Raw genomic sequence first — 26479 nt, forward strand, 5'->3', positions numbered from 1 at the left:
GTGAATTTGACGATAAATATTTCTTATGCAATGAATTCAGCGGATGTTTTACAACAGAGAGTTACTACAATGTATGTATTCGGCTGAAATATATCACATTCGAAGTAATCAAGTAGATCAGTTTGATATCATAACAGGGTAGTCTCTTTGTTTTCATCAAAGTATGCAACGAGATAGTAGTATTTATCGATGGAGAAGTTTGAGGAAAATATAGGGTAGATGTAGCCCAGAGATGAGGTTTTCGTGACAGGCTAATACATGGCTGATAAAGATTTACTACAAAACAGCACGATATGGAAGTAGAAAAGACAGCATGCCATACAATCCTTACATTGCAGTGATATCTCGTCTATCTGGAGGCAATCGCCTAACATACGCAAACCATTTAACCAGGCTTATTTGGCCCATCATGATATCTGTAAAACTTTACAAGCACTATGAGTTATATGAAACCCGCGGTTCCAACATTGTTGTTTGTTTGTCCATTTGCCAAAAAGGCCCCCCCATGTGCCTTTCCTTTGAGCTCCCAACGCCGCCAGTGGTTTTAAAACAAGAAGCAAAGATTATTTCCCAAGCCTAAACGACATACTTATTACTACCCTCTCCCCCTTTACCTATAGTTTCGACCTGTGCTCCGATCGTCGTCGAAACTGCGGCTGCGACTGCGGCGTCGGGTATCATCACGTCGGCCTGCTCCATTACCTCCTCCTCCACCCCGTCGTCTGGGTCCTGGTGATCTGGATCGTGATCGAGAAGAGTATGAATCGTTGGATCGGCTGCGATATCGATTGCCACCGCCGCCTCCACGAGATGGAGGGCCTCCGCCAGGTGATCGAGCTGGCGATAACGAGTTGGGTCGATAGACATCAGATCGAGGACCGTATCGACTGGCTGGCGAGAGGCGACGGCGTCCACCTCCACCTCCGCCACCGCCCATCGGGCCAGAAGGGGGGCCTCCTCCACGAGAGCTCTGAAAGGGGACACGAGGATCAATGTTGGCGCCGCGTCGAGCCGTAGGGGGTGCGGGCGATAGCTTTCTGCGCTGTAGGACGATCGAGACGTTGATAATAGCGCCGTCGACTTGCGCCTCGTGCATGTGTGAAATGGCAGCTTCGGCGTCGGCTTCGTGATCGTACAGGATATACGCGGTGCCTCGGTTTGTGCCGACTATAATTCGTCCAAGATATATTAGTAACAACGACATGGCAAGGTAATTGAAGGGGTTGTATAGCATTGCGTATGACTGACAACTTCGGTTGATTGGCAGATCAAGATCCTTGATATGTCCAAATTGACCAAATATCTCATAAAGATGATCCTCGTTCATGTTCTTCGACAGTCTCTCTACCACAATCTAATTCGTAGCCAAGTTAGCGCTGGCCCTGCTCCCAATTTACGTAGCTTTCGAACCTTTGTGCTCTTCGCCAGAGGGCTCTCGCTAGGCGATCGAGAGTCCCTACCGCGTTCACGGCTCCTGTTTCTGCTGGTACTCCTATGGCGTCCATTGCGACGAGGAGGCGGCGTAATCGATCGCGATCTGGATCGAGGCGAACGCGACGTGGATCGCGAATCGTAGCGTCGGCGGCGATGCGCTGGTGGCGGCGAGCGCGAGTCGTCGGATCGAGGAGGAGGAGACCGTGACAGAGACCGGCGGTACTCTCGAGACGGTGAGCGCGACGCCATTGTTGGAGAATGAATAGTGTCGGCGCCTTTTTTGTGTGGTGGGAAAAAGATGGAAAGGGAGGTTCTTTGAGAGCTTGCTGCGAATCCACCAGAGCTCCATCACCGTTTCTGGGAGCGTTGGCGCACATTGAATGCGTAGTCACGTGATGGCTGTGACCAGATTCAGTGTTTGCAGTAACAACTTGACTTCAGCTTGAGCACAGAGGCTATGGCCAAGATATATAGATCTAGATCATAGATTGAAATTAAATGCTATGTAAACATAAATTGGAGAAAAAAAATCACCCAGGGGTCATCGAAAATGTTGTGATTAGCTGGTATACAATTAGCTTATTATCGGGATGTATGTCACTGTAAACTCAGAGCAGTTCCCCTGGAACATCTGGAATGGGGCAAGCTAACAGATACCAAGCACAATAAATGTTCACCTCAGATGTCACCAATGCTAGAATCATAATAGACTGTTTAATGATGTTGTTGGCGGAGACGATAATCTGCTCTGAGATCTCATGGTATCTTATACGACGACCCAAGCTCTACATGCAACCTCTATAGAGCGCTAAACATTACCAATTGATGTGCATTTCTTGGCTAATTGCCATCATCGAAGTCAGAATCTAAACAAATAGCCCCCAAAACCCCTCCATTAAGTCTGTTGCGTATCTGGACGACCTCTTCTGGGGCTGCTGCTGCTACGGAGGCTGGGCCATTGTTTAGTATAAACTGAGCTAAGTGGATGAAGTGCTGCAACTCGGACGGGCTGAGTTCTATCAAGATTCTTCATACTTGTGGCATTGACTGCGGCTGTCTGATACGTCATACAGGATTCTGGCCACATGTTTGATAAGACAAGTTTGAAATATAATACATATTTATTTATGTTAACCGGCCGCTATATTTCCAGTCAAGCCTCCCGCCAATACATTACACGCAATAACCCCAAGATCCATTAAACTCCGTAAAGGAACATTTTATATTTTTTTTATTCTCCCCCTTCTCCCTCTAATTCCATCACATTCCAGAAGTATCCCTATATGAAGCGCATCTCGTCGTCAACATGTTCATCTCGCAACCACGTGAGGACGTAATGTAGAATAAGCTTAGGCCTGAGAGCCCTTCAAAGCTTCGCTTGCGGCCTGGGCGGCACGTCGGAGTCGAGCCTCGAGGTTGGAATCACCCAACATAGCACGTCCGTGAGAGACAAAGTCATCGTACACCGGGGCTAGAGCATCGGATCGAAGATCGCAGCCATAGTAGAACAGGACGCTTCCGTTGCGGTTGAAGCTGCCATCGGCCTTCTCAAAAAACCAGGTCAAGTTCTCGTCATTCTCATTGACGGTCCAGACAAGGCTGGGGTGGTCCTTCTTAATGGCGGCAAATACGTTTTCCGCAACGTTGGTGAGCCAGCCAGACTTGGTGATGGCTAGGGTAGCGAGAGTAGCCATCGGTCGGTCTTTTCCGGCCGGCATAACAATTGCCACGCATTGTGTCGCATCGTCGAAATAGGCAGTGAACGGATTCTCCTTCAAGAAATCGATGAACCGGTCAACAGTTGCTTCGGCATCGAGGCCCTCGCGGTCTCGAATCAGGCTGGCCTTGATCTTGTCCAAGTCCTCAAACTCGGAGACGGAAGTCACCTTTTGGACCTTGTCTCCACGTCGGATCAGAGTACCGGCGCCAGAGTCTGTGAAAAGCTCCTTTTGCAGATCGCTAGGGTGGATAATGGCAACGCTAGATGTCCTGGGAAGGGTATCGAGAAGCTCCTTGATCTGCTTGATCTTGAGACGTGTACCATAACGGCACCAAGGCTGTGCCATGAGGTGATCAAACTCCTCGTCCAGGTTGATGTGTGAGATCTTCTCTCCGTCGCCGTCGAATAGACCACCCTTCTCGGACAGATACACAACCTTCAGAGGCTCCAGTGAACGAGCAAGCTCCGCTGCAGCTACATCCGCGTTAACATTGAGAAGTCGGCCGTCTTCAGATTCAGCCATAGAAGTAAGGACAGGGATGTATCCAGCTTCAATAGACTTCTCAATCGCCTCCTTGTTAACCTTGGTAATCTTTCCAACGTACTGCCATTTCTCCTTATCCAGGTAATCGGCCATGAAGACACCGCTGAGAGACCTAGTCGCAATACCTAGCTCGTCCAGTCTGTTCACTAGTCGGAGATTCTCTTCAAGGAAGAGCTTGCGGGCCACGCCCAGTGTCTTGGCATCGGTAACACGGATACCCTCTTCGAACTGAGGCTCGACGCCAGCTTCCTCGAGGAGGCGGTTGAGCTGAGGGCCAGCTCCATGAACTATCACCGGGTAAAGGCCTAGTTCTGTTAGGAAAAGTAAACTTCTGCTTAGCTCCTCCAAATACTCTGTCTGGTAGAATGGCGTTATTAACAGAGCACTTATGGTGGTAGCGACATATTTACCAAAATTGCGCCTCCGACCTTGATGACGGCGAATTTCTGGGACGACACAGAGGTAAAGAGCTTGAGATATTGCTGTCCCTCGCGCTTGCTGCCGATGCTGCTCACGGTCTGGGCAACAATCTCTCGAGTTCGGTCCTTCGCGGGAAAAGAAGCTAGAGACCTCGTCGCTGAGATACCCCTGCGGCTGGCGGTCAAAGCAGAAGCGACGGTCGCAGCTCTGGGCACACCTCGTCGAGCACCGGCCCGCAGGGCCATGGAGGTTGCAGAAATCATGTTTCACAAAGTTTTCTGGTCCAATTGACCCGGCGAGGTTGGGAAGAAAATGGCCAAAAGTAAATGAAGTTGACCAAGGTTTAGATCAGATAAAAAGAGTCACCCAAGCTTGGCCTAGCAAATATGTGGGGGGAGGGGCATAAAAAAAGCCCGCCCCGAAACCGCTCCCAATTGCGGGCAGGCGGTGAAATCCCTCGCAGCCAGACATGATGGGAGTTCGGCTGTTGGTCACATTCTGTGCAAGTAAAAATGATGTGCATGGGCGGAGCTTTTGGCTTTGATGTCAGAGATTTCATAGACAGTAAAAGAGCTGCGTATATTGTGCTGAAAGTGCTGTTAGAATGCGATTAAACGGTAGTCAGATCGGGGCATGTGATAGAGTCATCACTGGAGCGGTGAAAGCGTTATAGCTTAAGCCATACATGCTCCAGCTCTACCTACATGAACTTATATCTGTGGCGAGACAGCTTTTGGTTTTTGAGCCTCGGTACGATAGTGACATAAACAGTTAATACTAGCTCAGACATGAATACAGAACTCGCTGAGCCAAATTAATATGTGAGAGCGTTGCTAATGAGGAGATTCGAACTCCGTACTCTGCCGCTAATTCTCAAATCTATTACAACATTTGCAGCCAGCGACTTGATCTGATTGGATTAGAGATTAAAGTCCCTCCAGTAGATCCTGCTGGTGACCTGCCTGGAGAAAGTAGGCCAGAGCATGTCGCAGATCTCCTATTGAAACAAAACACTAGCTGCGTCACAAAAACAGGGCAGAGCTCAAATGTTTGCTCGTTATACTTGGCATTGCATTTGAGGCTTTTGGCTATTTGGATCACATTTTGATGCATCGCAGCAGTCATCGCAGCGGCCATATCATGGATAAATTATAAAAACATGGCCAGACATCAGCCCATTATAATTCCTCTAGACCCAGAGAGAGCACGCATTATCTCAATTGGTCGGAATGAACGCCTAGCCTGCAAAGTCATACACATAATCCAGCCTGAGAGTCCTCAGGACAACATCTCCCTTGAAAATAGTCTGGGGCGTGTCTTCAACGAACTCCATCATTTACAGAACCAACATCCAATAATAATTCGTAATCCTTTCATTTGATCTCGAGCTCAGTCTTCAAGCTTCAGAGAACGACGTCTGGTATTCATCATCGACGTTACAAAACAAGGTACTCCAACAAAAGAAAGTAGGGCATCAGTGGTGTGTCGCAACAACTGTAGTCTCTTGTCAGTATTTTGCTGGAACTCTCAAATGCGTGCGGAGGGCATACCAGAGGGAACAATAATAACAACTAGGAGAAGAACGATTCCAACAACAATACAGACTCGCATCTTCATGTCCTTCCACCACATCTGCTTGCGAACTCTGTTGGCGCCGCGGCGGAAACCTTGCGCAGATTCTGCCAGGTTATCCGTCTTGTCTTGCAGGACATCCAGGCGGTCACCTCGCTGAGCCACATTCTCGATATTCTTTCGCATCACTTGAACAGTGGCGTCGATTTCCTATGCGGAAAAAATTAGTCTTTGTGCCGAATATTTCAAACATTTCGGACGAGAAAAATCCAATGAATTTGAGGCCGCAGTCCCAAAATCATTTACTGCTCAGCGACCAAGCCCACTAATGAGCGCACTGTTTGCCCGCCAACTCTGAACTCCGCAGTAAACCAGGCCTCGTAGACGGAAGGGATTTCGCCCAAAGCCAAAGATTGATCTCGTCCGATTTCCAGGCTCAACTTACACCTTGGAGCGCCTGTGTGCGCGACTGGCCGCCAGCTTGAGGGTCGGCACCGCCCTTGGGAACGTAGGGATCATATGGAGCTTCGGACATTTTGACGGGGTATAATATTCAATACAATAGACTCGGACAGGAAAAACGCAGGAGAGCGAGCGATCGGAAGTGTAGAGCGTACTCGAGCGACAGCGTTGGAAGTGGTTTGGTGTTGTTACGGATATGGAGAGAGGATGGTTCGTAATGGCGGCCAGAGATTTTGAGGAAGACAAGTTTACGTTTTGTCCGCCGAACAGCCCCTTCGCCTAGGCCTAGGGAGCATACCTGCTGGAGGCGTTGCCCCCCAGGCTGACGACAGCGCGGAGACTACGGAACCGCCCCAGCCTCACGTTACCGCAGGTACAGGTATCGAGTACAAGTACCGAGTACGGTCAACTCCGTATCCACTCTTCCAGCCGCCTTCGGGCGCATTATGAATGCCCAGCGCTCGATATTTCTTGTTCTTTTTACTGTCAATCACGAGGATGCGTCATTTTGTAGATTTATAAGCCTTCATCAACCGCGCTGTTTTACCAGCCTTTCAGAGGTTTAGACGTCGATATGGGATGCCCGGAGAGGACGCCGGAGTGCCCTTCCCAAGGCTCCGGGAGCAAGACCAGAAATCCTGCTTGTACCGCTACATTGCCCCGCCACAGTCCCCCTCTGCCAAGTGTGGCACTGCGTTCTTCTCACCCATACACGTGATTCTGCCTTCCCCTCGGCCAGAAGCCGACTCAGAGCACTGCTTAGTAGAGGCTCACTTGCGCCTACATACGAATCCAAGTGCGCTGATAATGCAGTCATTTCCAAGATGCTGAAAAGAAAAAGCAGCCCAGCTTGGCCTTCTCCAGCGACTAGCTCCTAGCACCTGCCGATTCCAATTCGAGTTCTCAGACATGCGCACAGTCCAGATGGCCAAAGCTAATTGACCAGATCCCTCGTGTCGCAGGCCGGTTTCATCGCATCGACGAAAGCGCCTCGCTTGCGACTTTTGACGCATTCCTGGTACAGAGACGAGCGGCTAGTCGATGCACAGCGTTTGTGTACCTGAAAGTCTACTATTAAAAGCATAAAGGGCTCCGTACTAGTCCAGCAGCATCTTGAAAACTGAAAGAGCGGCGCCGGGTTCAAACATCTATCCGTGCTCATCAACCTCAGCCATTGGCAGGACACGACAAAGTACGACGCAAGAAGTACAGGGTACAAAGCTTCAGTACGATTACGAAGCAGCCACCTTTTTCCAGGCACAGGTCTTCAGCGAGCCTTGCAGCGTATTCTATCTAGGGCGCCGTCTTAGTAATGCTTTGCCTGGCGTTAGGCTCACCTTTTAGCGGATGCCCTCGCCACTAAGAGCAATAAGTCTGCGACAGTAATCGTACTGTAGCGGTCTGGTGTTAATCACTGAGCGTCTGCTTCGTATTTATAGAATATATCGCAGCAGTCAGAGTTTAGGGTCCAACCCTTGAGCTCTAGATGATGCATGATCGCGGTGTGCCTGAAGCCAATGCAGGCGATACGAGCTTCGATTCTTTTCGTCTAGCGAATATGATTTGAGCTCGTAACATTGGTACCTAGTATGCTGCATGCATGAAAGAGCTAAAGGAAGAGAGCACGGGCAATACATGAACCTTTCAGCTATCAAGAATCAGGCCCAACGGCAGCGTACTAAGCAGACCACCTCGTCTTTGATCAATCTCTAGTTAATCTCCTTTCAGGTGCCTTGGAGGATGCATACAACAAATAGCCTCTGGGCGCAATTATGTATTTCATACGCATTCTTGCAGATCCCAGAGGGCTAAGAGATGGAATGACGTTGTCCTGCCCTATCAAAAGTAGGTGCGTTTCCAAACCAGATAAGCGATCGCCGTATGACGAGCACCGCGCTGCAGCGTGCCACAAGCTAGAAGAGAAGAGATCGAGAAAATCGCCTAGAAGCATCCTGTGTTAATGATACGGCGTCCATCTTATTGAACATCTTGCTCCGTGCTGTCCCCAGTCCCCACCCTTTTGTTTCCCCCATTCAGCATGTATGTGCACGTAGGTTTGGTGGCTCTTGAACTAGGCCGACTCCATTCCAGCACAAGCTTACTTTTGATGTATGTGCCATTCGGTGGTGTTGGAGCCAGCTGAAGCACCGCAACGGCCCAACCACCGCAGGGAGCAGCCACGGCGCCCTTTCGGCGAGAGAACAAAAGGCAAAATCGGTGATGGATTAAACGGTCAGCACCTTGTGCCCGTGCCGCGTAAACAAAACAACAAAAAGCCTCCCTGCCGCTACGGCCCTTGCGGTGCTCCCGTTGAAGCCTGTTCCGCATCTGGCCATCATCGCCTCTTCTGGCTGCTACCAGGGCACTGAAGTGGCTCTCGTCTCCCGGACTCAGCAGCCTCTCGCCGGCGCTGGTCTGATGGATTCGCGCCGCTCTGCACGAACTGCCGGGCCTCAGCGGGGCCGCCGGGCTGTCATTGCTGCTTGCAGCTCTTCTCTCGTATTTAGACCCTTGGGTGGCATCTTGGCCGCATCTTGGGGGCGCTGGCCTAGAACCAACTCGCCATGAGATAGTTTGACACACTGAAGCCGTGCCACCAATGCTGTGTTACTACCACCACTACCAAGGTTTCCAGTGGCGTTTCTCCAACTACCGTCTGCCAAAGAAGCAGAGCAAGAAAACAGACAAGAGATTGCTCCTAGGCCCCGACGACGCCGTGTAGCCCCAAAGTACTGTCTCATACAAGCGGCCAGGACCCAGTACTCTCCAGATACTCCCTCGCCACTTTGGCTTGATTCTGTAGCACAAGTCCTACTAAGGTGGTACTCTTCAGCTCTGATCGTACGTCAGGAGAGCGTCAATCCGCTCTTGCTCGGCGCGATGCCGCGAGCTATCGATGCAAGCGCTTCCGGAGCCGATGGCAGCTCCCCAGCCGGAGCACTTCTGGATATCTATGTAGACGTAGACACTGCTTGTTCATCCCGTGTTTCCCTTCCTTCTCCACAGAGACGCTGCCTGTCTCGTCCTGTCTTCGTTTCTTTGTTTTCTTGTGCTCTTCCCTTTAAATCTCATCTCATCCCTTGTCTCTCGCTCAACGTCACTCGCTTAGTGAATTCGTGTGCTGCTCCGAATACTCTCGCCCTCGTGCCGGTGCCCGAGTGTGAATCCCGCAGTGCCGATGGATCTGAAGTTGTAGCGTCTTGTGCCTTTGCCTCGAAATTCCCTAGGTCGACGACCTGTTTGCTTGTACCACCGGCCCATGGGATCCTCTATCGCTACCAATTTTTGAGCTTCGTGTCTGAAACTCGTATTTGCGAACATGGAAAATCCAAGCCGAGCACCGCTGCTGGTCCGCCTGGCCATGGCATTGTTGTTAGCAACTAGCCAGCTCACCATGGCCTATGACTTGAACCCAGATTCCCGTGGTAGGATAATATTAGCTCGACCATTCTTTACATTAGAGCATCACTAATTTTGAGATCCTGTAGAGTCTATAACGTCAATATCCAAACAAATGGCGGAGGATTTGGTAGCTTTTTATAATGGCAATGAGCCTGGCCAAACTCCTGGTCTTCTTCCCGACCCGTATTACTGTATGTAACCTCTCATGCAGTCTTATAGCATTGCTCCGCAACACATTACTTACAAAATTCTCAGGGTGGGAGGCCGGTGCTATGATGGGTACTCTCATCGATTACTGGTATTATACTGGCGATGATGCTTATAATGATATCACGCAGCAAGCCCTCCTCTTCCAAGTCGGGGACACCAACGACTATATGCCGAGAAACCAAACTCGAACAGAGGGCAATGATGATCAGGGCTTTTGGGGTCTTACCGTCATGTCAGCTGCTGAATACAATTTTCCAAATCCACCAGCCGACAAGCCACAATGGCTTGCTCTCGCTCAAGCCGTATTCAACACTCAGGCTTCTCGATGGGATACAGAGTACTGCCGAGGTGGTTTGCGGTGGCAAATTTTCACATGGAATAACGGCTACGACTATAAGGTAGGCTAAACATATGCTGTGTCCAGACACAAAACAACATGGAATCAAACTGACAAAATACATAGAATTCAATTTCGCAGGCATGCTTCTTCGCTCTCGGTGCCAGGTTGGCTCTGTATACTGGCAATCAGACTTACGCTGATTGGGCCCAGAAGACGTGGGATTGGATGATAGGCGTCAAGTTCATCAACACTACAAATTGGTACGTTTATGACGGCGCCGATGTTGAGACCAACTGTACCGTCCTTACGCCTTATCAATTCACCTACAATGCCGGAGGCATGATCCTCGGTGCAGCTGCCATGTATAACTATACAGAGTCGCAAGAATGGAAAGATCGCTTGGACAATCTCATTGAGGGCAGCAAGGTATTCTTCACGGGCCCCAAGAACGATATCATGGCAGAAGTTGCATGTGAGTCGGTCGGTACTTGTAACGTCGATGAGCACTCATTCAAGGCATACTTGAGTCGCTGGCTAGCCAACATCACCAAATGGGCCCCTCACACTTATAATATAGTCATGCCATACCTCCGAGCGTCCTCGATTGCTGCGGCGAGGCAATGCGTCGGCGGCAAAAATAAGCGCATGTGCGGTCTCATATGGAGTAATAACTCTTACGATGGAACGACTGGTGTCGGCCAGCAAATGGCAGCTCTTGAAATCACGATGGCCAACCTAATTGGAAATAGCAGTGCTCCCCTCACTTCCGACAGGGGAGGCACCAGTAAAGGAGACCCTGGTGGTGGTGGTAACGACTTGGGTCGGGATCAGCCAACTCCAGTCTTTAGTCCCATTAATGGAGGTGATATATTTGGGGCGATTGTTCTCACAATTCTTGTCGTCGGCAGCGTTATTGGGACCATGGGTTTCCTTTTCCTAGATGAAACATCGGGTCAAACGCCTGTAGCTCAGTTAAAAGGGGTTTATTCTTCTGCCAAGGGGTTTTACTCTTCTGCCTCGGCAGTTGTCACCACTCTTGCTGCAGGTGGAGGTTTAGCTGCAGCAGCGGCTGCCGGACGAAAAAGGGGCGAGAAGGAGAAAGGGGTCCTTATCAACGAAAAGGTGGTTACCAATAGCAGAGACTCGGGAAGCAATGGTAGTCTGCAGGGCAGCAGCTCAAATAATACCTCGACAGAAGCAGCCCTGGTTGGCAACCAGTCGGCTCGGCATAGCAGAGCAAGCCAGCGGCGATTTTCGAATATGCCGATAGGTTGGCCGCAGAACCCATCTCTCAGGAACAGTGTTGTTGTGGCCGAGTCGTCATCCGCAGGGGCATCTACCGAAGGGAGCAGTGGCAGTAACAGAAGATTATGAGGCTGCTCTGCTACTATAACGGATATAATCGGTTTCCTGGCGCTGGGAGCACCTGTCCGCGTTTTCTTGTATCTTCTTCATTTTGGAGACCATCTTTAGCCTAAGGACGCTCTCTTTTGTATTTCTGATGGCGAATCTGGGGTATTTTGGGGCATCATCTTGGAACAGTGATGGGACTGGTTTTTCTTTTGGCTTGGTTAATCATGTTACATAAGGTGTATTGTGGAACTGTCTAAAATAGCACAGATATATAATAATTTGACCTCAACGGCGTGACATGCACATGTGATGAATGGCTCAAAGGATAAGACGCTGGCTTATACTGATAAGAAAGCCTCTCATAGTGGTGACAACCATGTGAGAAATTAGTAGCAACGATGAGATAATGCCTCACCAAACCTCTTTGTTTTCCCGTGATGCAAAGTATTGTATACAAGCAGTGTTAAACAAAGACTTGACTACTAGGCCAACTCGTATGTAAAGATGATATCATCTTATAGCGAGTAGTATTGAACCCATAAAGTGTATTATGGTAGTACAGGCAGGTATGTATAAGATCCCTCATCGCTTCGGTTATGGTGTAGCTGTACTATCTTGAGACGAAAGAATAGGAGTATCATATATGTTAGAAAATACCATATATATAAATATATACCTAACTAAGAAAAAAGACCTCTAACAGCTCATCTCTGAGTTCTCAAGAACTATTGCAGTTTATTTTGAAGTTAGTAGGGTAGCCGCTTGCTCCGCTAAACAAAATACATGTACAAGGTACCCTGCCAGCCTAAGTGGGCCGGTGGATATTTGAGCCGATCTGGACCCTCGTTGCTGTCTAAGATCTTTGAATTGCACGACTGCGGAATTGCTTTGCTGCATCCTCAGGGGCTCTCTGAGGCCGTGGCAAGATGTCTCTCAGTCGCCGTGAAGCAAAAAATGCAAGAGGCGACCGCGACAACTCGTCCCTCTTGTCAGCGATGGCATACGACGATGACGCGTCATCTATTAACAGTCGAGACCAAGATACCGACAGCGAAGACGATGCTCTGCAGCAGCGCGCGAGGAACAGCCGCGAACTCCTTGCCCACGACCGGATCGTGCTGATGGAAGAGGAGGAGCTGGACCAACTGGTGACAAATTCAAGACGCAAGCAAGAGCTGGTGCGGCGGGGCTCGGCTCTTGCGCTCCCTAATCCCTTTAAGAATCTGGTGCGCAAGCCCAGTCTAGGGAGTATATCGACTGGCGGCAGCTCCTCGAACGAGAATCTCACGACGGAAAAGGGCTCGTCCGAGAATAAGAAACAGAAGAGACGTACGAGGCGAGAAACGAAGCGGAAAAGGATCCTGGAAGAGGCCCAGCATGGCGAGGACGGTGAGCTGATGTACGAAATGGAGGAGGGAGGTATGAAAGAGGGCAGCTCTACGGGTTCCAGCAGCGAAAGCGAAGAGTACGATCGTCGGAATCTTAATGCTTTTGCAAACGCAAAGGCGCAGCGAGGAAGGAGCTGGCGCCGCTGGCTGTTCATTCACTCGTTGATCGCTATCGGGTTTGCGATTTTGGTCTTGGCTTCGTGGAAGCTTTCAAAGGGGCGGAAGTCGGCGAAATCTAAAGTTCATCTTGTTAGCAACGGAACTGCGCTGTTTGCGCCCACTACTATCATTATCAGTCTCGACGGTTTCCGTGCCGATTTCCTGCAGCGGGGAATTACACCAAGGTTGAATGCCTTTGTCAAAGAGGGTGTTTCTCCGAAATGGATGCACCCATCGTTCCCCTCAGTTACATTTCCCAACCACTATACGCTGGCCTCAGGCCTCTACCCTGAAGCTCACGGTATCGTTAGCAACACTTTCTGGGATCCCGAACTTCAGGCAGAGTTTCATTACACAGATCCAGCTCGGAGTCTTGACCCTAAGTGGTGGGGCGGAGAGCCGTTCTGGGTGACGGCAGAGAAGCAGGGTGCCCGAGCTGCAATTCACATGTGGCCCGGAAGCGAAGCGCACATCCTGAACAAAGAGCCTGCATTTGTTGACAAGTACAATGGCAAAGAAGAGCTGGATAATAAAGTTTCAAGGATTCTTGGGTGGCTGGATATGCCTGGGAAAGAGAGTGGATCTGTTGCGGCCGAGGAGATGAGACCACAGCTCATTGCAGCGTATGTTCCCAACGTGGACAGCGATGGCCATAAATATGGGCCAAACAGTACAGAAATTCGAGCCACGATCCAGAAGGTTGATACGATGATGGACAAGATCTTCCAGGGACTCGACGAGCGAAATTTGACAGACATTGTCAATGTCATTGTCGTATCGGACCACGGCATGGCTACGACAGATATAACTCGACTGCTCCAACTAGAGGACCTTGTCGATACTTCAAAGATTGAGCACATTGATGGCTGGCCTTTGTATGGACTTCGACCGAAGAATCCCGATGACCTACAAGGGCTATACGACGGCTTGGCAGAAAAGGCTAAATCGAACCCTAACTTTGAAGTTTATCTCCGCGATGTGAATATGCCGGAGCGATATCACTTTTCTAAAAACGACCGCATTGCTCCTCTATGGATTGTACCCAAGACTGGCTGGGCTATTGTAACCAAAGAAGAATTTAACATAGAGAAGGGTAAGAAAGAGAACCTTGTATACCATCCTCGTGGTTTACATGGGTATGACCATGAACACCCGCTGATGAGGGCTATCTTCATCGCGAGAGGCCCAGCATTCCCTCATCCAGCGAACAGCCAAGTCGATGTTTTCCGTAAGTCAAGAGTGGCATGGATGATGCTTACCGAATTGTTTTGAACGGGGCTAACTCTAAACCAGAAAATATCGAAGTCTATAATTTGCTATGTGACTCGCTTGGCTTGACACCGAAGCCCAACAATGGAACGTTACGCCTACCCCTCAAGCCGATTGGCACCCACAAGTCTGAAGATGAGCCAAAGGTACCGGAAGATCCGGTTACATCTTATTCTCTCACTTCGACGTCTTCACAAGCTGCAAAGACCAAGACCATTGAGCGTCCGTCGGTGCCTCCTAAACCAACAACTTCTTCCTCGGCTGCTGTGTCGAAGCAATTGACTTCGACGACCACGACGTCTTCGCTCCAGCCACACACCACTTCAAGTGGAGCTGCAGCGGGGACACCAACACCAACACAAAAGCCCGAAGATCAAGATGGCGGTCCAGATTCATCGTCACCGGACAAATTGCAAAGCATATGGGACTGGTTCTCCGACAAGATCGATAAAGTTTGGCACAAAATTACCGGTGGATCTGATTCAAATTGAGGGCTTCTCCCTATCACAGCGCGGCATTTCGATTTTTTATATCCACTTCATTAGAGGCGTTGGGTTGGCATATATACTCTGTATACTTGGATCTTTTTTGATGGGGGCAGGAAAAATAGCGTGAGCGTATACTTTTTTCGCTTGTGGTGGGCATTTGCTATACTTCTCTCTCTTTTTCTCCTTTTGGAGGGGTATAGATGTCTGTTGCAAAGCTTGTTTGCCTATACAATATTACTACATATTAATACCGAAAATATCAATCTTGTGCTGCAGGCAAGAGTGCGGCTGATGAGTGGATTCGAGATCGGGCGTTGGATGCGGCTCCAGCCTTGGTGCCTGTTCTGCGACTTTGGCAGCAACCCGCGCAAGGGCCCATAAATCCAGCTCCATTAGAAATTACTTCTTTCAGCCAGGCTCCACCAGCCTACGGCAAGTCGTGCATTACTGTGAAAATCAATTACATATGCTGGACCTTGATTACGCGACGCGCCGCATCGTTAAGTATCTACTTTCATCTTCACGGTCTAAGCCTCGCTTTGTATTTCGGCCGCTTCATGACTTGATGGCGACCTTGTCTTGTGCGCAACGCAATCTTGATATCCACTTGCCGTGCCTTCCTTTTTCATGACGATACCTGTGTATTCATGCCTGACTAGTGTGGCCAACACTTTTTTTTTTATCCTCCAGCTGGAATTGCTTTTGTCTTTGAAAACTCACACCTCTGGTAATACCGACTCGAGGGCGTGCAGAACTTCATTGGCTGCTGTTACTACCGAGGGGACTTGATTCATGGGCATCGGAAGAAAAAGCAGAGAGGAGATAGAAAAAATTGGGCTGACTGCCTAATCTGGCCCCTCCACCCCCTTGTTGTACAGCCTCACAACCTTCTTTTTATTTTTTTCTTCCTGCACGGCTGTGTGCCAATAGAGCTCGGCCAGCGCATGCGATGAACTGGCAGTCGCTCCAAGAGGAGCTGACGGTCCAGGAGGTGATTCTGGACTCGCTGCAGGGCGAGACTTTTGAGGGTGTGGAACAGGACCGCGATGAGGCTCGGGCGGAGATTTCGAGGCTTAAGAAGGCTATAAAGGCCCTTTCGAAGGCAAAAAAAGATGAACAAGGTATGAGGAAGAGGAAAAAACACCATTTCTACCATTTTTTATTCATTTCATCTTTTTTTCTTCTCTCTGCTCACGATGGCTTATTGGTTTGGAGGTGCTGATATGATGCTATTAGATGGCCGAAGTGTAACACCGCAGCGGAGGATGGGCTCTGAAGTTCCAGCAACGCCAGGTAAGTCCTTGTTCTTGCAATTTTATGCTTTCTAGCACCTCTCTGTACTTTTATCCATTTCTTTGAGTTATTGTTATCTGCCATCGTCTGATATCACTGTTTTGTGACTTGGATGTCACCTCCTCTCCTGTCTCATTTGGGCCTCACCGAGGCTTTGCCTCTCTTTTCGCATCTCAAAAATCGAAAAGAAGAGACTGTGTTGCGTCAAAGGAAGAAATTATAAGAAAAGGAAAAAAAAAAGAAATTCTCAAATTCACGGGTTCACAAACTCCTTTTTTCGCTCTGGTCTGTGCATTCGATCGATGCATATTCTTCTTCCGTTCCCCCTTGCATCGTAAATTTTTTTTGGCCTCCGCTGCATTGCATTCACGCCACTTCACTAGCTGGATTATATCAAGAGATGAAAATTCTCTCTCTTGTCACCAGAGCCTCAGTTACTCCTGTGTCGGCAAAGGTCTCAGGCACTCGGAGCTTGCTTGTTTCAGCAAACGCTCCTTAGGCCTGCTCTTTGTGCGACGTAAAAGGTGCCCAATTGGTTACCTTTTTCCCGCCTCTTTTCCTGAGCATATTTTCTTGGTTTTACGCCCCCATCAAGTCTATTCTTGACTTTCTCTGTCTGGAAACGATTGAACTCTTTGATGCTGATCTTTTTCTTCTTTAAAACTAGCTAATAATAGAGTAACACCAGCTGCTGCTGGCCCCTCGAGGTCGCACTACAGCCCAGCGGTTATGGAGACTCCACGCAGACCGTTGACCGCTGCTGATGGAGTAAGTCCAGCCTCGCTGTCGCTGCGGAATCGAAAGCGGGACTTTGAGTCAACCCATTTGGATACTGGTCGTGAGTCGAGTAAGTCTCGACGGACGACTCCAATACCATTTGGTAGCCGCCCAAGAGCTGCTCCCCCCTCACTATCAGACGATGAAGTCGAGATTATTGACCTGACTGGGTATGTGAGCCCTGCAAATCCCGTTTACGCTTTGTCACCATATATAAAAATCTGGAAACTGACAGGCTTTGCAGAGCTGATGTGGAATCCGATGCGACGATCATTGCAGAGCAGATTCGACAAGCGCATAGGCACCAGCAGGAAAGAGCAGATAGAGAGATGGCCATCTTTCTTTCAAGCCAAGACTCGCAACCTTCGTCCCATCATGCTTCTGGGCCACCTCGAAGCTCGGACCCCGAACACCCTTCAGCCTTTGCCAGGATAATGGCCACGCAGCGCTCCAATGCACGTGAAACTCCTTTAGAAATCATATCTGATGACGAGTCAGGACCGCATAATCCTCGCTTCGGGTCCAATGGGTCCCAGCCAGCACCATGGAACTCGATCATGGCCGGAACTGCCCCAGGCTCAACCGTTAATAACCCATATAACCTTGTGCCAGGCTTCGGAGACCCGCAGCAACTGCAAGTGGAATATCCCTACGGTAATCCCAATGCTAATGGCTTTGTGCCCGGATCGCTTGCAGCTATGACCCAACCTTTTCCAGGCCCATCTCCCTATATGAACAGCCAGATGCAGCAAAGACCAAATGGACAAATGCCAGGAACATTTCCTGGTATGGCCAGACCACCGACCCTTGCAAGCAATGCTAGCCGGACGCCTTTGTCGGATATTATCAATAGAACTGGCATGTTTGATTATGTTAACGGACTAGATGAGCTCGGGAATCCGCTCCCTGGCCGGATAATGGATTACATCAACGACACATTGCATGATCCTAAAGTTACGGAGCAAGAGTTGGATGATCTATTGAAGAATATTCGCCCTGACATGGACATCCCAGAAGGCAATCGCGATGGAACTCCAGAGGGTCTTAAGAATTCACTCTACCCTCACCAAATTGTCGCGCTGACCTGGATGAAGAATATGGAAGAGGGAACCAACAAGGGTGGCATTCTGGCTGATGATATGGGTCTTGGAAAGACTATATCAACATTGGCCCTTATGCTATCACGCCCAGCAAAGTCCCGCCCTAAGGTGAGTCTCAATCAAGACAACCTACACATGACATTTTACAACCTTTTTGTGCTAACCAATCTTTTTATAGACCAACTTGATTATTGGCCCGCTGGCCTTGATTCGACAATGGGAAGAAGAAATCTACAAAAAGACAAGACCATCGCACCGACTATCCGTGTTTGTATATCATAACAAAAAGGCGACCACTGACGATCTCCTTAAGTTTGACGTTGTGTTGACGACGTACGGTACAATAGCTCAGGAACTGAAGCGTCTCGACAAATTCATGGAAGACAACGCAGGTCGCAATATCGATTTTAATGATCGAGCTATTGCAACCAAATTTCCCCTTTTGAATCCGAGAAAGTCCATTTTCTACCGGGTCATTCTCGATGAAGCCCAGTGCATTAAAAACCAGCATACCAAGACTGCCAAGGCTTGCCATAAGCTAAGAGCGACGCATCGATGGTGCCTCACCGGAACTCCTATGATGAACGGGGTTGGCGAGCTCTTTTCCTTGTTATGTTTCCTTCGCATAAAGCCGTACTGTGTGTGGGACCAGTTTCGCCAGGTAGCTCTTCTTCTCCCCCACTCTCTACTCTATTCTCCGAGTTCATTGAGCTAACTATTTACAGAGCTTTGGTGTACTCTTTGGGAAAAATGGTGACCCCAAAAGTGTTGCCATGAACAGACTCCGTGCTCTCCTCAAGGCTATTATGCTTCGTCGTAAAAAGGACTCCCAATTGGATGGAAAGCCTATTCTCCGGCTGCCACATAAGCACGAAGAAGTCTTGTACGCCGAATTATCCAAGGATGAGCGCGACTTCTACAACCAACTAGAGAAGAAATCACAAGTACAGTTCAGCAAGTATCTGCGCGATGGTAGCGTGGGCAAGAACTACTCGAGCATCCTTGTTTTACTGCTTCGACTACGACAAGCATGCTGCCATCCTCATCTCAACCTTGACGTGGATGACACCGCTCCAATCTCTAGTGAAGACATGCTCGAGCTAGTCAAGAAACTAGATGCAACTATTGTGGCAAGGATCAAAGAGGCTGATGCGTTTGAGTGTCCCATATGCTACGATGCTGTTCAATCTCCCATGTTTTACATCCCTTGTGGGCATGATTCTTGTCAACAGTGTCTGACTCAACTGGTTGACAGCGCAGCTGCGGCGAATCTCCAAGAGGGAAATGAAAGTGACAAGGCTAAGTGCCCTGTGTGCCGTGGGCTCTTCGATCCTAGAAAGTGTTTCACCTATGATGCATTTCAAAAAGTGCACATGCCTGAATGTGTCGAACCGTCGGCTGCTGAAGAAGACGAGACTGACAGCTCAGACGATGACGAAGATGATTTTGATGACGAGGATGATGACGAGGTGGATCGTTATGGTGATCTGAAAGATTTCATTGTACACGATGAACCTGAGAATGATATAAAGGCGGAGGAGCAAGAGGAAGTTAAAAAGGAAAAGAAGAAGAAGAGGAAGGGCAAGAAGAAGCAAGCTGAAATCAAGCCCTCTATGCTGAAGACTCTTCGTCACGAGGCATCCAAGAACAAACAAGCATTCAAGAAGTACATGAGCTACCTACGGAAGACTTGGCTACCCGCTGCCAAAGTTTCAGAGTGTATGAATCTTTTGAAACAAATTTACGAAACTGGAGAAAAGACGATTGTGTTTTCTCAATGGACTCTCTTGCTGGATTTATTGGAGGTGGCTATGTGGCACGACAATTATCCAGGCAAACTGAGACGATACGATGGAAGTATGAGTTCAGAGCAGCGATTTGATGCAGCAAAGGACTTTCGCGATAAGAACGACGTCAAGGTCATGCTGGTATCTCTTCGCGCGGGAAATGCTGGACTTAATCTCACTGCGGCATCTCGCGTCGTAATCATGGACCCCTTCTGGAATCCATACATTGAGATGCAGGCTGTTGATCGCGCATACCGCATCGGCCAAAAGAAGGAGGTGAAGGTATACCGCATCTTAACTAGTGAGACTGTCGAAGATCGAATTGTCGAGCTCCAGAATCGGAAGAAGGAGATGGTGGAGGCAGCCCTGGATGAGGCTGAGAGCATGAAGATTGGGCGTCTTAACGTGAACGAACTCAAGTTTCTTTTCAACGGCCGCTAGAGTGCTATCAACATGCATTTGCGAGCTTTATACCAATGTTCTTTTTCTTTTCCCTTTCTTTTGTTCTTTTTTTTCTTTTTTTATCCTTTTCTCTTCACGGACGAATGTTTGAGAGATTTGACAAATACTTTGCTTTTCAAGATGGATGATGTGTTTATTTTCCTATTTGCGATGGTTTGCGATGGTTCAATGGCAAGATGGTCTTTAAGGACCCCAAAATGCCTCCGGCGCAGAAGACGCTACTCTGTGAATAACGGATGGGCCAAGGGCCGTATAGGTTTGCAAGGATCGAGAAGGGTTGACATTCACATGTTTAATGAAATTGACGATAGATATAACGATAGTTTACGCACATGCCCAGAAATCCTCTTTTAAGAGGAAATACTAGAAATTTATTATATGAAATGCGAAGTTTGCACATGGTGAAATATATTGCTGTACTTGTTGAATAATCTTTTCAACCAGATAAAACGAAACTCCTATATCCCTTTTATATGATGCTCACGATAAACTATCTGAGTGCCAAGCGCTGTTTGCAGATCACGCATAATTAAGTATCTTCATCTGTGTCTCTCTTAATCTTTAATTCCTTCTTATTTACTTCCAACTCTCAAGTCTCTCTATGATGGAGCCTGCTCCACAATGAGAGTCTTCACTATCTGCTCCGCCGAAGTTGCTTTGCTAGATCCATTTACCGACCATTTCCACGTTTTGGTTTCTTCTCCGCCCTGAGCGGCATTGTTGACAGAGAGGATTAATTCTTCGGCGACGCCTTCATGCTCCAAGGCAAAATGGATGTCGAAGCTCTTCTTGTCGGCTCCCTTGACAGATGTACCCTGGGTGCTTTCCACGGGGGTGGCGGTGTTGTTATCGCCGCTTGGTAAAGAAGCTGGAGGGGAGAGCGTCTTCACAAAGTGACTTGTGAGGACGCGGACGATGGCGGTGCGGAGGTAGTCGCCCAGGGCCTGGACGCTGGGATAGCCTTCTGACCAGGGGGGACACATGGCGGGGAGAGGGGATGAGGAGGGTAGAAGGATGTAGTAGTAGGTTGCCGTGACGGGGAAGCTGAATGAACGGCCTCGGATGGTGAGGGAGATGTCGGGGAGTATGGTGAGCTCGATGGTGAAATCTTGTGTTTGTAGGAGATTGCGGACTAGGGTGTGTGATGCGGATAGCGCGTTTGGTCCTCGTGAATTAGGGTCGGAAGCGCTCGTTTGCGTGGTGCGTAGGTTGAATGAAGATTGGATACCAGCTTTCTGGAGGGTTCGTACTAATAAGCCAATGTACTGCATAGATTCCTCAACGTTCTTAAGGTACATTGTGCGTGCAAGGACAGGGCGAAGGAGTACATAGGATTGCTGGCGGGAAGAGCGGGAGACGTGAGGAGGGATAGGCCGTATTCTCATCAGCTCGTTGTGTCGATGTGCGTAGCTGAGAAGAATGTGTAGAGCCATGGATATCTTTTCTGCCAGGCCGTTGTCTAGCATGTCTTCTTCAGGTGAGGGACATGCTTCCAAGGGCAGCAATTCCAATGTGATTTTGGTTGTGGCGTCGATTTGGCAGGCCAGCTTTCTGCCTTCGGGCTTTACGTCGTAAGCAGCTAGCGAACGCGACTCTTTGGTGAGCTCGTGCCATAACTCTTGTGAGAAGATGGTGTTGCGTGCTTCTAGCACTCGCGCCTCTAGAGATTCGTCGTCAGAGGACGGCCGTGTGGTAGATCGCCCAATCACCTTGCCGTCTTTTTCATATGTTACGACAAGAGCTTCTGAGACGCCGCCTAATCGACCAAAGTCGAGATCTGCAGAGCCATCTTCAGCACGCCGCATAGGCGCTAAACCATTGTTCTTAAACTCGGCAGCAGCTGGGGAAAGAGGTTAGCTCCCAGACTTGAATTTCTTATGAGTTCACCCCTCGAACCCAAACGTACCTTCTGAAAAGCCAAACCTAACTCCCAAAGTATGTCTCTCCTGTGGGACTCTGCTTATAGACCAGCCGGCTTTCTTGACTCCGACGATGTCTTCCCAGTATTTACTCTCAGAGTTTATCTCCTTCTCTAAAAATCTGGCGGCCTCTTCTGCGGAATCTCTAGTCTTGTTGATTTCCATAAGGGTCCACCCCATGGCAGTCGCTTCCTTATCCTTTGTTTTGGTAGGTGTAGCGTTGGAATCGTTGAGCTTGTCTGCGCCGAGAGTGCCAATGCCGACCATGTCGCGTAGCTGTTGTGATAACGTCAAGCCTGCTTGTGTCGGATTCTGCTTGGAGAGGAAGAGGGACATGGAATCGAGAGTCAATAGAGCAGCGTTACCGGCTATACTACAACCATGGCGCGTTAGAATATTGGTTTCAAGAGCCGGGTATATACATCATATCATATAAGAGCATGCATACTCGATATTCTTCAAGACTTCCATCCGTGCAACATTGGGATCCTTCTCCGCCACGTCGGCCTCGCCCGCGGCCTCTGACATTTCTTCATCTTGACTGGCGGCCGCATCAGGGTCCTCGCTGTTTCTGAGTTCTTCGCGGAGCTTGTCCTCTGTTACGGAGCGGAAGCCGCCAGGCTGGGCATTGACTCGAGCAATGAATTCGGCGAGATTCTTGGGCTTTTGGTCGGCGACGGGGAACGGCCGCAGCGAGAGCGGCGGACCGCCTTCTGAAGACATGATGGATTCAATGTGTAAACGTCGAGGCTGGTGGTGTTGGCAGCCTCATTGAGGTCAGGTACGATGACCAATCGCGACGCCGATTGTAGATGATCAATAGCTTCCACTTGACGAGGCTGAGCGCTGTGAAGCTCCAGCGAAGACTGGACAAAAGTGGAGACGTTGAGCTTCAAGTTGCCTCTGATTCGCTGTTCGCTGCCATGTACCGACGCTCGTTATTTACGCGTGTAGATACAAGCCACTCGCAGCCTCATGCTCATGACTTACTGTAGCTAAACTGCGCCAGCTGCTAGCGCCCTTACACCTTCGCAAAGCTCCGAAGCTGAGGCCCTAATGGCATTTCTACAGGGGCCTCTAGCGCTGTTGCCGCCGACTGCCGGAGCTCCGTGATGTGGGATGCCTCGCCGCCGGTATCGAAGGACATGCCGCGACGTTGTCCTTCACACCGACTCACAAATTCCCTCATTGCCATTACGTGGTGCTTGTAGTCAATGGCCAATTGCTCGAGTGGGATTGCTTCGCATTATGTGCGTGTATCGCGCCACTGCAGATATGGCGCCAGGAATCAGATGGAGGGGGCCCGGTTAGTGTGTACTTGGACCTGTACCTTGCTTGTGCTTGGACCTATTACGTAGGAGGGGTTACCAGCTGTAATGACGACGGGATAAATTACCATCTTGTCAGAGATAGCCGCCACGTTGGGGCGTCCAAATGCGGATGATGATTAGGTTCAGCTTAGAGTTCTGCAGCAGCGCTTCGTAATTTCTTCAAATTAGCCTTTCTCCCTCTTTCGGATCCTCGTCGAGAAGTTCTGAGCCTGCGCTGGGAGATTATCGCAGAGGGCAAGAAAAAAAATTAAGAGCCCCGCCAACTGATAGCATCGCATTAAGGGCCGATAAGAGCTTCTTGTCGCCAATTCCCCTCATGCCACTTTGAACTACACCAACATCCCATATCCTGTATATCTTATCCGCCACTTAATATTGTTTATTCTTGGGCTCACGGGCGACGGGCCCCTTAAATGCCTCTCCAGCATTACCTAGAATACTTTCCAGGGCCCATTGACATCCTATTAACCTTTCGCCGCTTCTTTCGACGCATCTGGCAGGCCCTCTTCCGCGGCATCGGATACACCACGACGGCCTCCTTTGCGAATATACCCATCACGATGACTGTCAAGAAGAAGATTGCCGTCATGACCTCGGGAGGTGACTCCCCAGGCATGAACGCTGCTGTTCGCGCCGTTGTCCGTATGACTATCCATATGGGCTGTGACGCCTTTTGTGTCTACGAGGGATACGAGGGTCTGGTGCAGGGCGGCGACTTCATCAAGAAGATGGGATGGGACGACGTCAGAGGCTTCCTGAGCGAAGGCGGTACTTTGATCGGAACTGCTCGATGCATGGCCTTTTACGAACGACCCGGCCGATTGACGGCGGCCAAGAACATGGTGCTCAACGGCATTGACGCCCTCATTATCTGCGGAGGTGACGGCTCTCTTACCGGTGCTGACAAGTTCCGGGCCGAATGGCCATCATTGATCGAGGAGCTCGTTGCCAATAAGGAGTTGACCGTCGAGCAGGTTGCGCCGTATAGGCACCTGAACATCGTCGGTCTCGTCGGATCCATTGACAACGACTTGTCCGGCACGGATGCGACCATTGGCTGCTACTCCGCCCTCTCCCGTATCTGCGAAATGGTCGACTACATCGAGGCGACAGCTTCTTCGCACTCTCGTGCTTTCGTTATTGAGGTCATGGGACGACACTGCGGATGGCTGGCTCTGCTGGCGGGAGTTGCAACAGGAGCAGACTTTGTCTTTATTCCTGAGCGGCCAAGAGATCATGATTGGAGAGAGGATATGAAACTCGTGGTTCAACGGGTGAGTTTACTGTACTATTCTTCGAACCACCAAATCCTACGACTAACATTTTACTTTTCTACCAGCACCGCAAAATGGGAAAGAGAAAGACCATCGTCATCGTTGCAGAGGGCGCCCGCGACAAGAATGGCACCAAGATTTCACCCTCCGAAATCAAAGATCTGCTGGCCGACACCAGCGAGGGCGGCCTCGGCCTCGATACCCGAATCACTACCCTCGGACATGTCCAGAGAGGAGGCACAGCCGTGGCCTACGACCGCATGCTTGCTACGCTACAAGGTGTTGAAGCCGTCAAGGCTGTGCTGGAGGCCACCCCCGAGACCGAAACCTGCTTCATTGCTATCAACGAGAACAAGATTGTGCGAAAGCCGCTTATGCAGGCCGTTAAGGAGACGAAGGAGGTTGCTGTTGCTGTTGACGCCAAAGATTTCGACAAGGCCATGAGCCTACGAGACACCGAATTCTCAGACCAATACAAGTCCTACTTGACAACCACAAACGTTCTGATTGACGACCACAAGCTACCCGAGAAAAGCGTTAGTATTTTTCCCATCTATAAGATAGTATTGGTTACTGATTCTCCCCCCCAGCGAATGAAGATTGGATTCATCAACGTTGGCGCTCCTGCTGGCGGTATGAATGCCGCTGTGCGCGCAGCTGTTGCATACTGTATCTCTCGCGGACACGAGCCCCTTGCCATCCACAACGGCTTCGCTGGGTTTGCTCGCCACCATGGTGATTCGCCTCTGGGTGCTGTCCGACCATTCGACTGGCTCGAGGTCGATGGCTGGGCTAGCAAAGGTGGCTCTGAGATTGGTACCAACCGTGAACTCCCTTCAGAGTCTGGCATGGAGCTGATTGCCAACCTCATTGAGGAGTATGAATTTGATGCTCTTTTCATTGTTGGTGGTTTCGAGGCCTTCCACGCCGTCTCGGAGCTGCGCAAGGCTCGGGATCAGTACCCATCACTCTGCATTCCCCTTTGCCTTTTGCCGGCAACAATCTCCAACAACGTTCCGGGCACTGAGTACTCATTGGGATCGGACACTTGTCTCAATGAGCTGGTCAACTACTGCGACAAGATTAAGCAGTCCGCTTCAGCCACCCGGCGCCGTGTCTTTGTTATTGAGACCCAAGGTGGACGTTCTGGCTACGTTGCTACATTGGGAGGCCTCAGTGTGGGAGCCTCTGCCGTCTACATCCCCGAGGAGGGAATTAGCCTCGAGATGCTCAATGCAGACGTCAAGCACCTCAAAGAGGTTTTCAACCAGGACAAGGGTCAGTCTCGCGCAGGTCGCCTTATCCTGATCAACGAAAAGGCCAGCAAAGTCTACGACGCTAAGCTCATCGCCAACATTATCCGTGAGGAAGCTCATGACCGCTTCGAAAGCCGAGAGAGCGTTCCCGGACACGTGCAGCAAGGTGGTGTCCCTTCGCCCATGGATCGATGCCGTGCTGTCCGTATGGCCATCAAGTGTATCGAGCACCTCGAGGACTTTGGCCGCAATGCACACAACCGAGTGAAGAAGGATCCCAACAGCACCAGCGTTATTGGTATCCAGGGCTCCGAGGTCGTGTTCACACCGATTGTAGAGCTTGAGGAGAACGACACAGACTGGCCCAACAGAAGACCCAAGGCTGCCCACTGGTTGGACATGCGAGAGGTGGTGGACATTCTGGGCGGAAGACCACCCTATCCCAAGCCGGAGAAGAGCTTAACAGGACTCGTTGCGAAGGATATGAAGCGTGGACTTTACTCCGGTGGAGACTAATGG

The 26479-nt window shown here is 49.7% G+C and overlaps 8 protein-coding genes across 8 annotated transcripts; 4 read left to right on the forward strand and 4 right to left on the reverse strand.

The window, feature by feature from the left end:
* Positions 1-314: 314 nt before the first annotated feature.
* Positions 315-2247, reverse strand: GGI43DRAFT_403587 (splicing factor SR family protein; the record flags this gene model as incomplete). Its single annotated transcript, XM_083205807.1, has 4 exons — positions 2096-2247; positions 1411-2026; positions 1249-1354; positions 315-1167 (listed from the first exon to the last, which is right to left on the reverse strand). Coding segments are annotated over exons 2-4 (932 nt in total), but the record flags the coding sequence as incomplete, so codon positions are not given.
* A 405-nt stretch (positions 2248-2652) lies between these two features.
* GGI43DRAFT_363612 (bifunctional acetylglutamate kinase/N-acetyl-gamma-glutamyl-phosphate reductase) lies at positions 2653-4887 on the reverse strand. Its single transcript, XM_083202416.1, has 3 exons — positions 4823-4887; positions 4109-4705; positions 2653-4055 (listed from the first exon to the last, which is right to left on the reverse strand). Exons 2-3 carry the CDS (start codon positions 4379-4381, stop codon positions 2784-2786), a joined length of 1545 nt encoding a protein of 514 aa, XP_083061332.1. The 5' UTR covers positions 4382-4705; positions 4823-4887; the 3' UTR covers positions 2653-2783.
* A 380-nt stretch (positions 4888-5267) lies between these two features.
* GGI43DRAFT_403592 (synaptobrevin-domain-containing protein) lies at positions 5268-6570 on the reverse strand. The gene is made up of 2 exons (XM_083205808.1): positions 6136-6570; positions 5268-5900 (listed from the first exon to the last, which is right to left on the reverse strand). Exons 1-2 carry the CDS (start codon positions 6223-6225, stop codon positions 5646-5648), a joined length of 345 nt encoding a protein of 114 aa, XP_083061333.1. The 5' UTR covers positions 6226-6570; the 3' UTR covers positions 5268-5645.
* Positions 6571-8976: 2406 nt separating this feature from the next.
* GGI43DRAFT_363396 (glycosyl hydrolase family 76-domain-containing protein) lies at positions 8977-11766 on the forward strand. Its single transcript, XM_083202413.1, has 4 exons — positions 8977-9577; positions 9641-9745; positions 9810-10162; positions 10228-11766. Exons 1-4 carry the CDS (start codon positions 9472-9474, stop codon positions 11476-11478), a joined length of 1815 nt encoding a protein of 604 aa, XP_083061334.1. The 5' UTR covers positions 8977-9471; the 3' UTR covers positions 11479-11766.
* A 1-nt stretch (position 11767) lies between these two features.
* Positions 11768-14996, forward strand: GGI43DRAFT_363397 (alkaline-phosphatase-like protein). The gene is made up of 2 exons (XM_083202414.1): positions 11768-14232; positions 14298-14996. Exons 1-2 carry the CDS (start codon positions 12384-12386, stop codon positions 14762-14764), a joined length of 2316 nt encoding a protein of 771 aa, XP_083061335.1. The 5' UTR covers positions 11768-12383; the 3' UTR covers positions 14765-14996.
* A 1456-nt stretch (positions 14997-16452) lies between these two features.
* On the forward strand, positions 16453-20316 carry GGI43DRAFT_363480 (SNF2 family N-terminal domain-containing protein). The gene is made up of 4 exons (XM_083202415.1): positions 16453-17001; positions 17076-18039; positions 18110-18592; positions 18657-20316. Exons 1-4 carry the CDS (start codon positions 16784-16786, stop codon positions 20157-20159), a joined length of 3168 nt encoding a protein of 1055 aa, XP_083061336.1. The 5' UTR covers positions 16453-16783; the 3' UTR covers positions 20160-20316.
* A 255-nt stretch (positions 20317-20571) lies between these two features.
* On the reverse strand, positions 20572-23518 carry GGI43DRAFT_403600 (subunit 17 of mediator complex-domain-containing protein). The gene is made up of 3 exons (XM_083205809.1): positions 22548-23518; positions 22087-22472; positions 20572-22020 (listed from the first exon to the last, which is right to left on the reverse strand). The coding sequence occupies exons 1-3, from the start codon at positions 22820-22822 to the stop codon at positions 20780-20782; spliced, it is 1902 nt and encodes a 633-aa protein (XP_083061337.1). The 5' UTR covers positions 22823-23518; the 3' UTR covers positions 20572-20779.
* Positions 23519-23990: 472 nt separating this feature from the next.
* On the forward strand, positions 23991-26476 carry GGI43DRAFT_422510 (phosphofructokinase-domain-containing protein; the record flags this gene model as incomplete). The annotated part of the gene is made up of 3 exons (XM_083208122.1): positions 23991-24704; positions 24770-25240; positions 25295-26476. The coding sequence occupies 3 exons, from the start codon at positions 23991-23993 to the stop codon at positions 26474-26476; spliced, it is 2367 nt and encodes a 788-aa protein (XP_083061338.1).
* Between the last annotated feature and the right edge of the window lie 3 nt (positions 26477-26479).

Source organism: Trichoderma evansii (genome assembly GCF_050947405.1).
Source record: "Trichoderma evansii strain SZMC 28006 chromosome Unknown GGI43scaffold_8, whole genome shotgun sequence".
In the NCBI taxonomy this organism is placed as follows: domain Eukaryota; kingdom Fungi; phylum Ascomycota; class Sordariomycetes; order Hypocreales; family Hypocreaceae; genus Trichoderma; species Trichoderma evansii.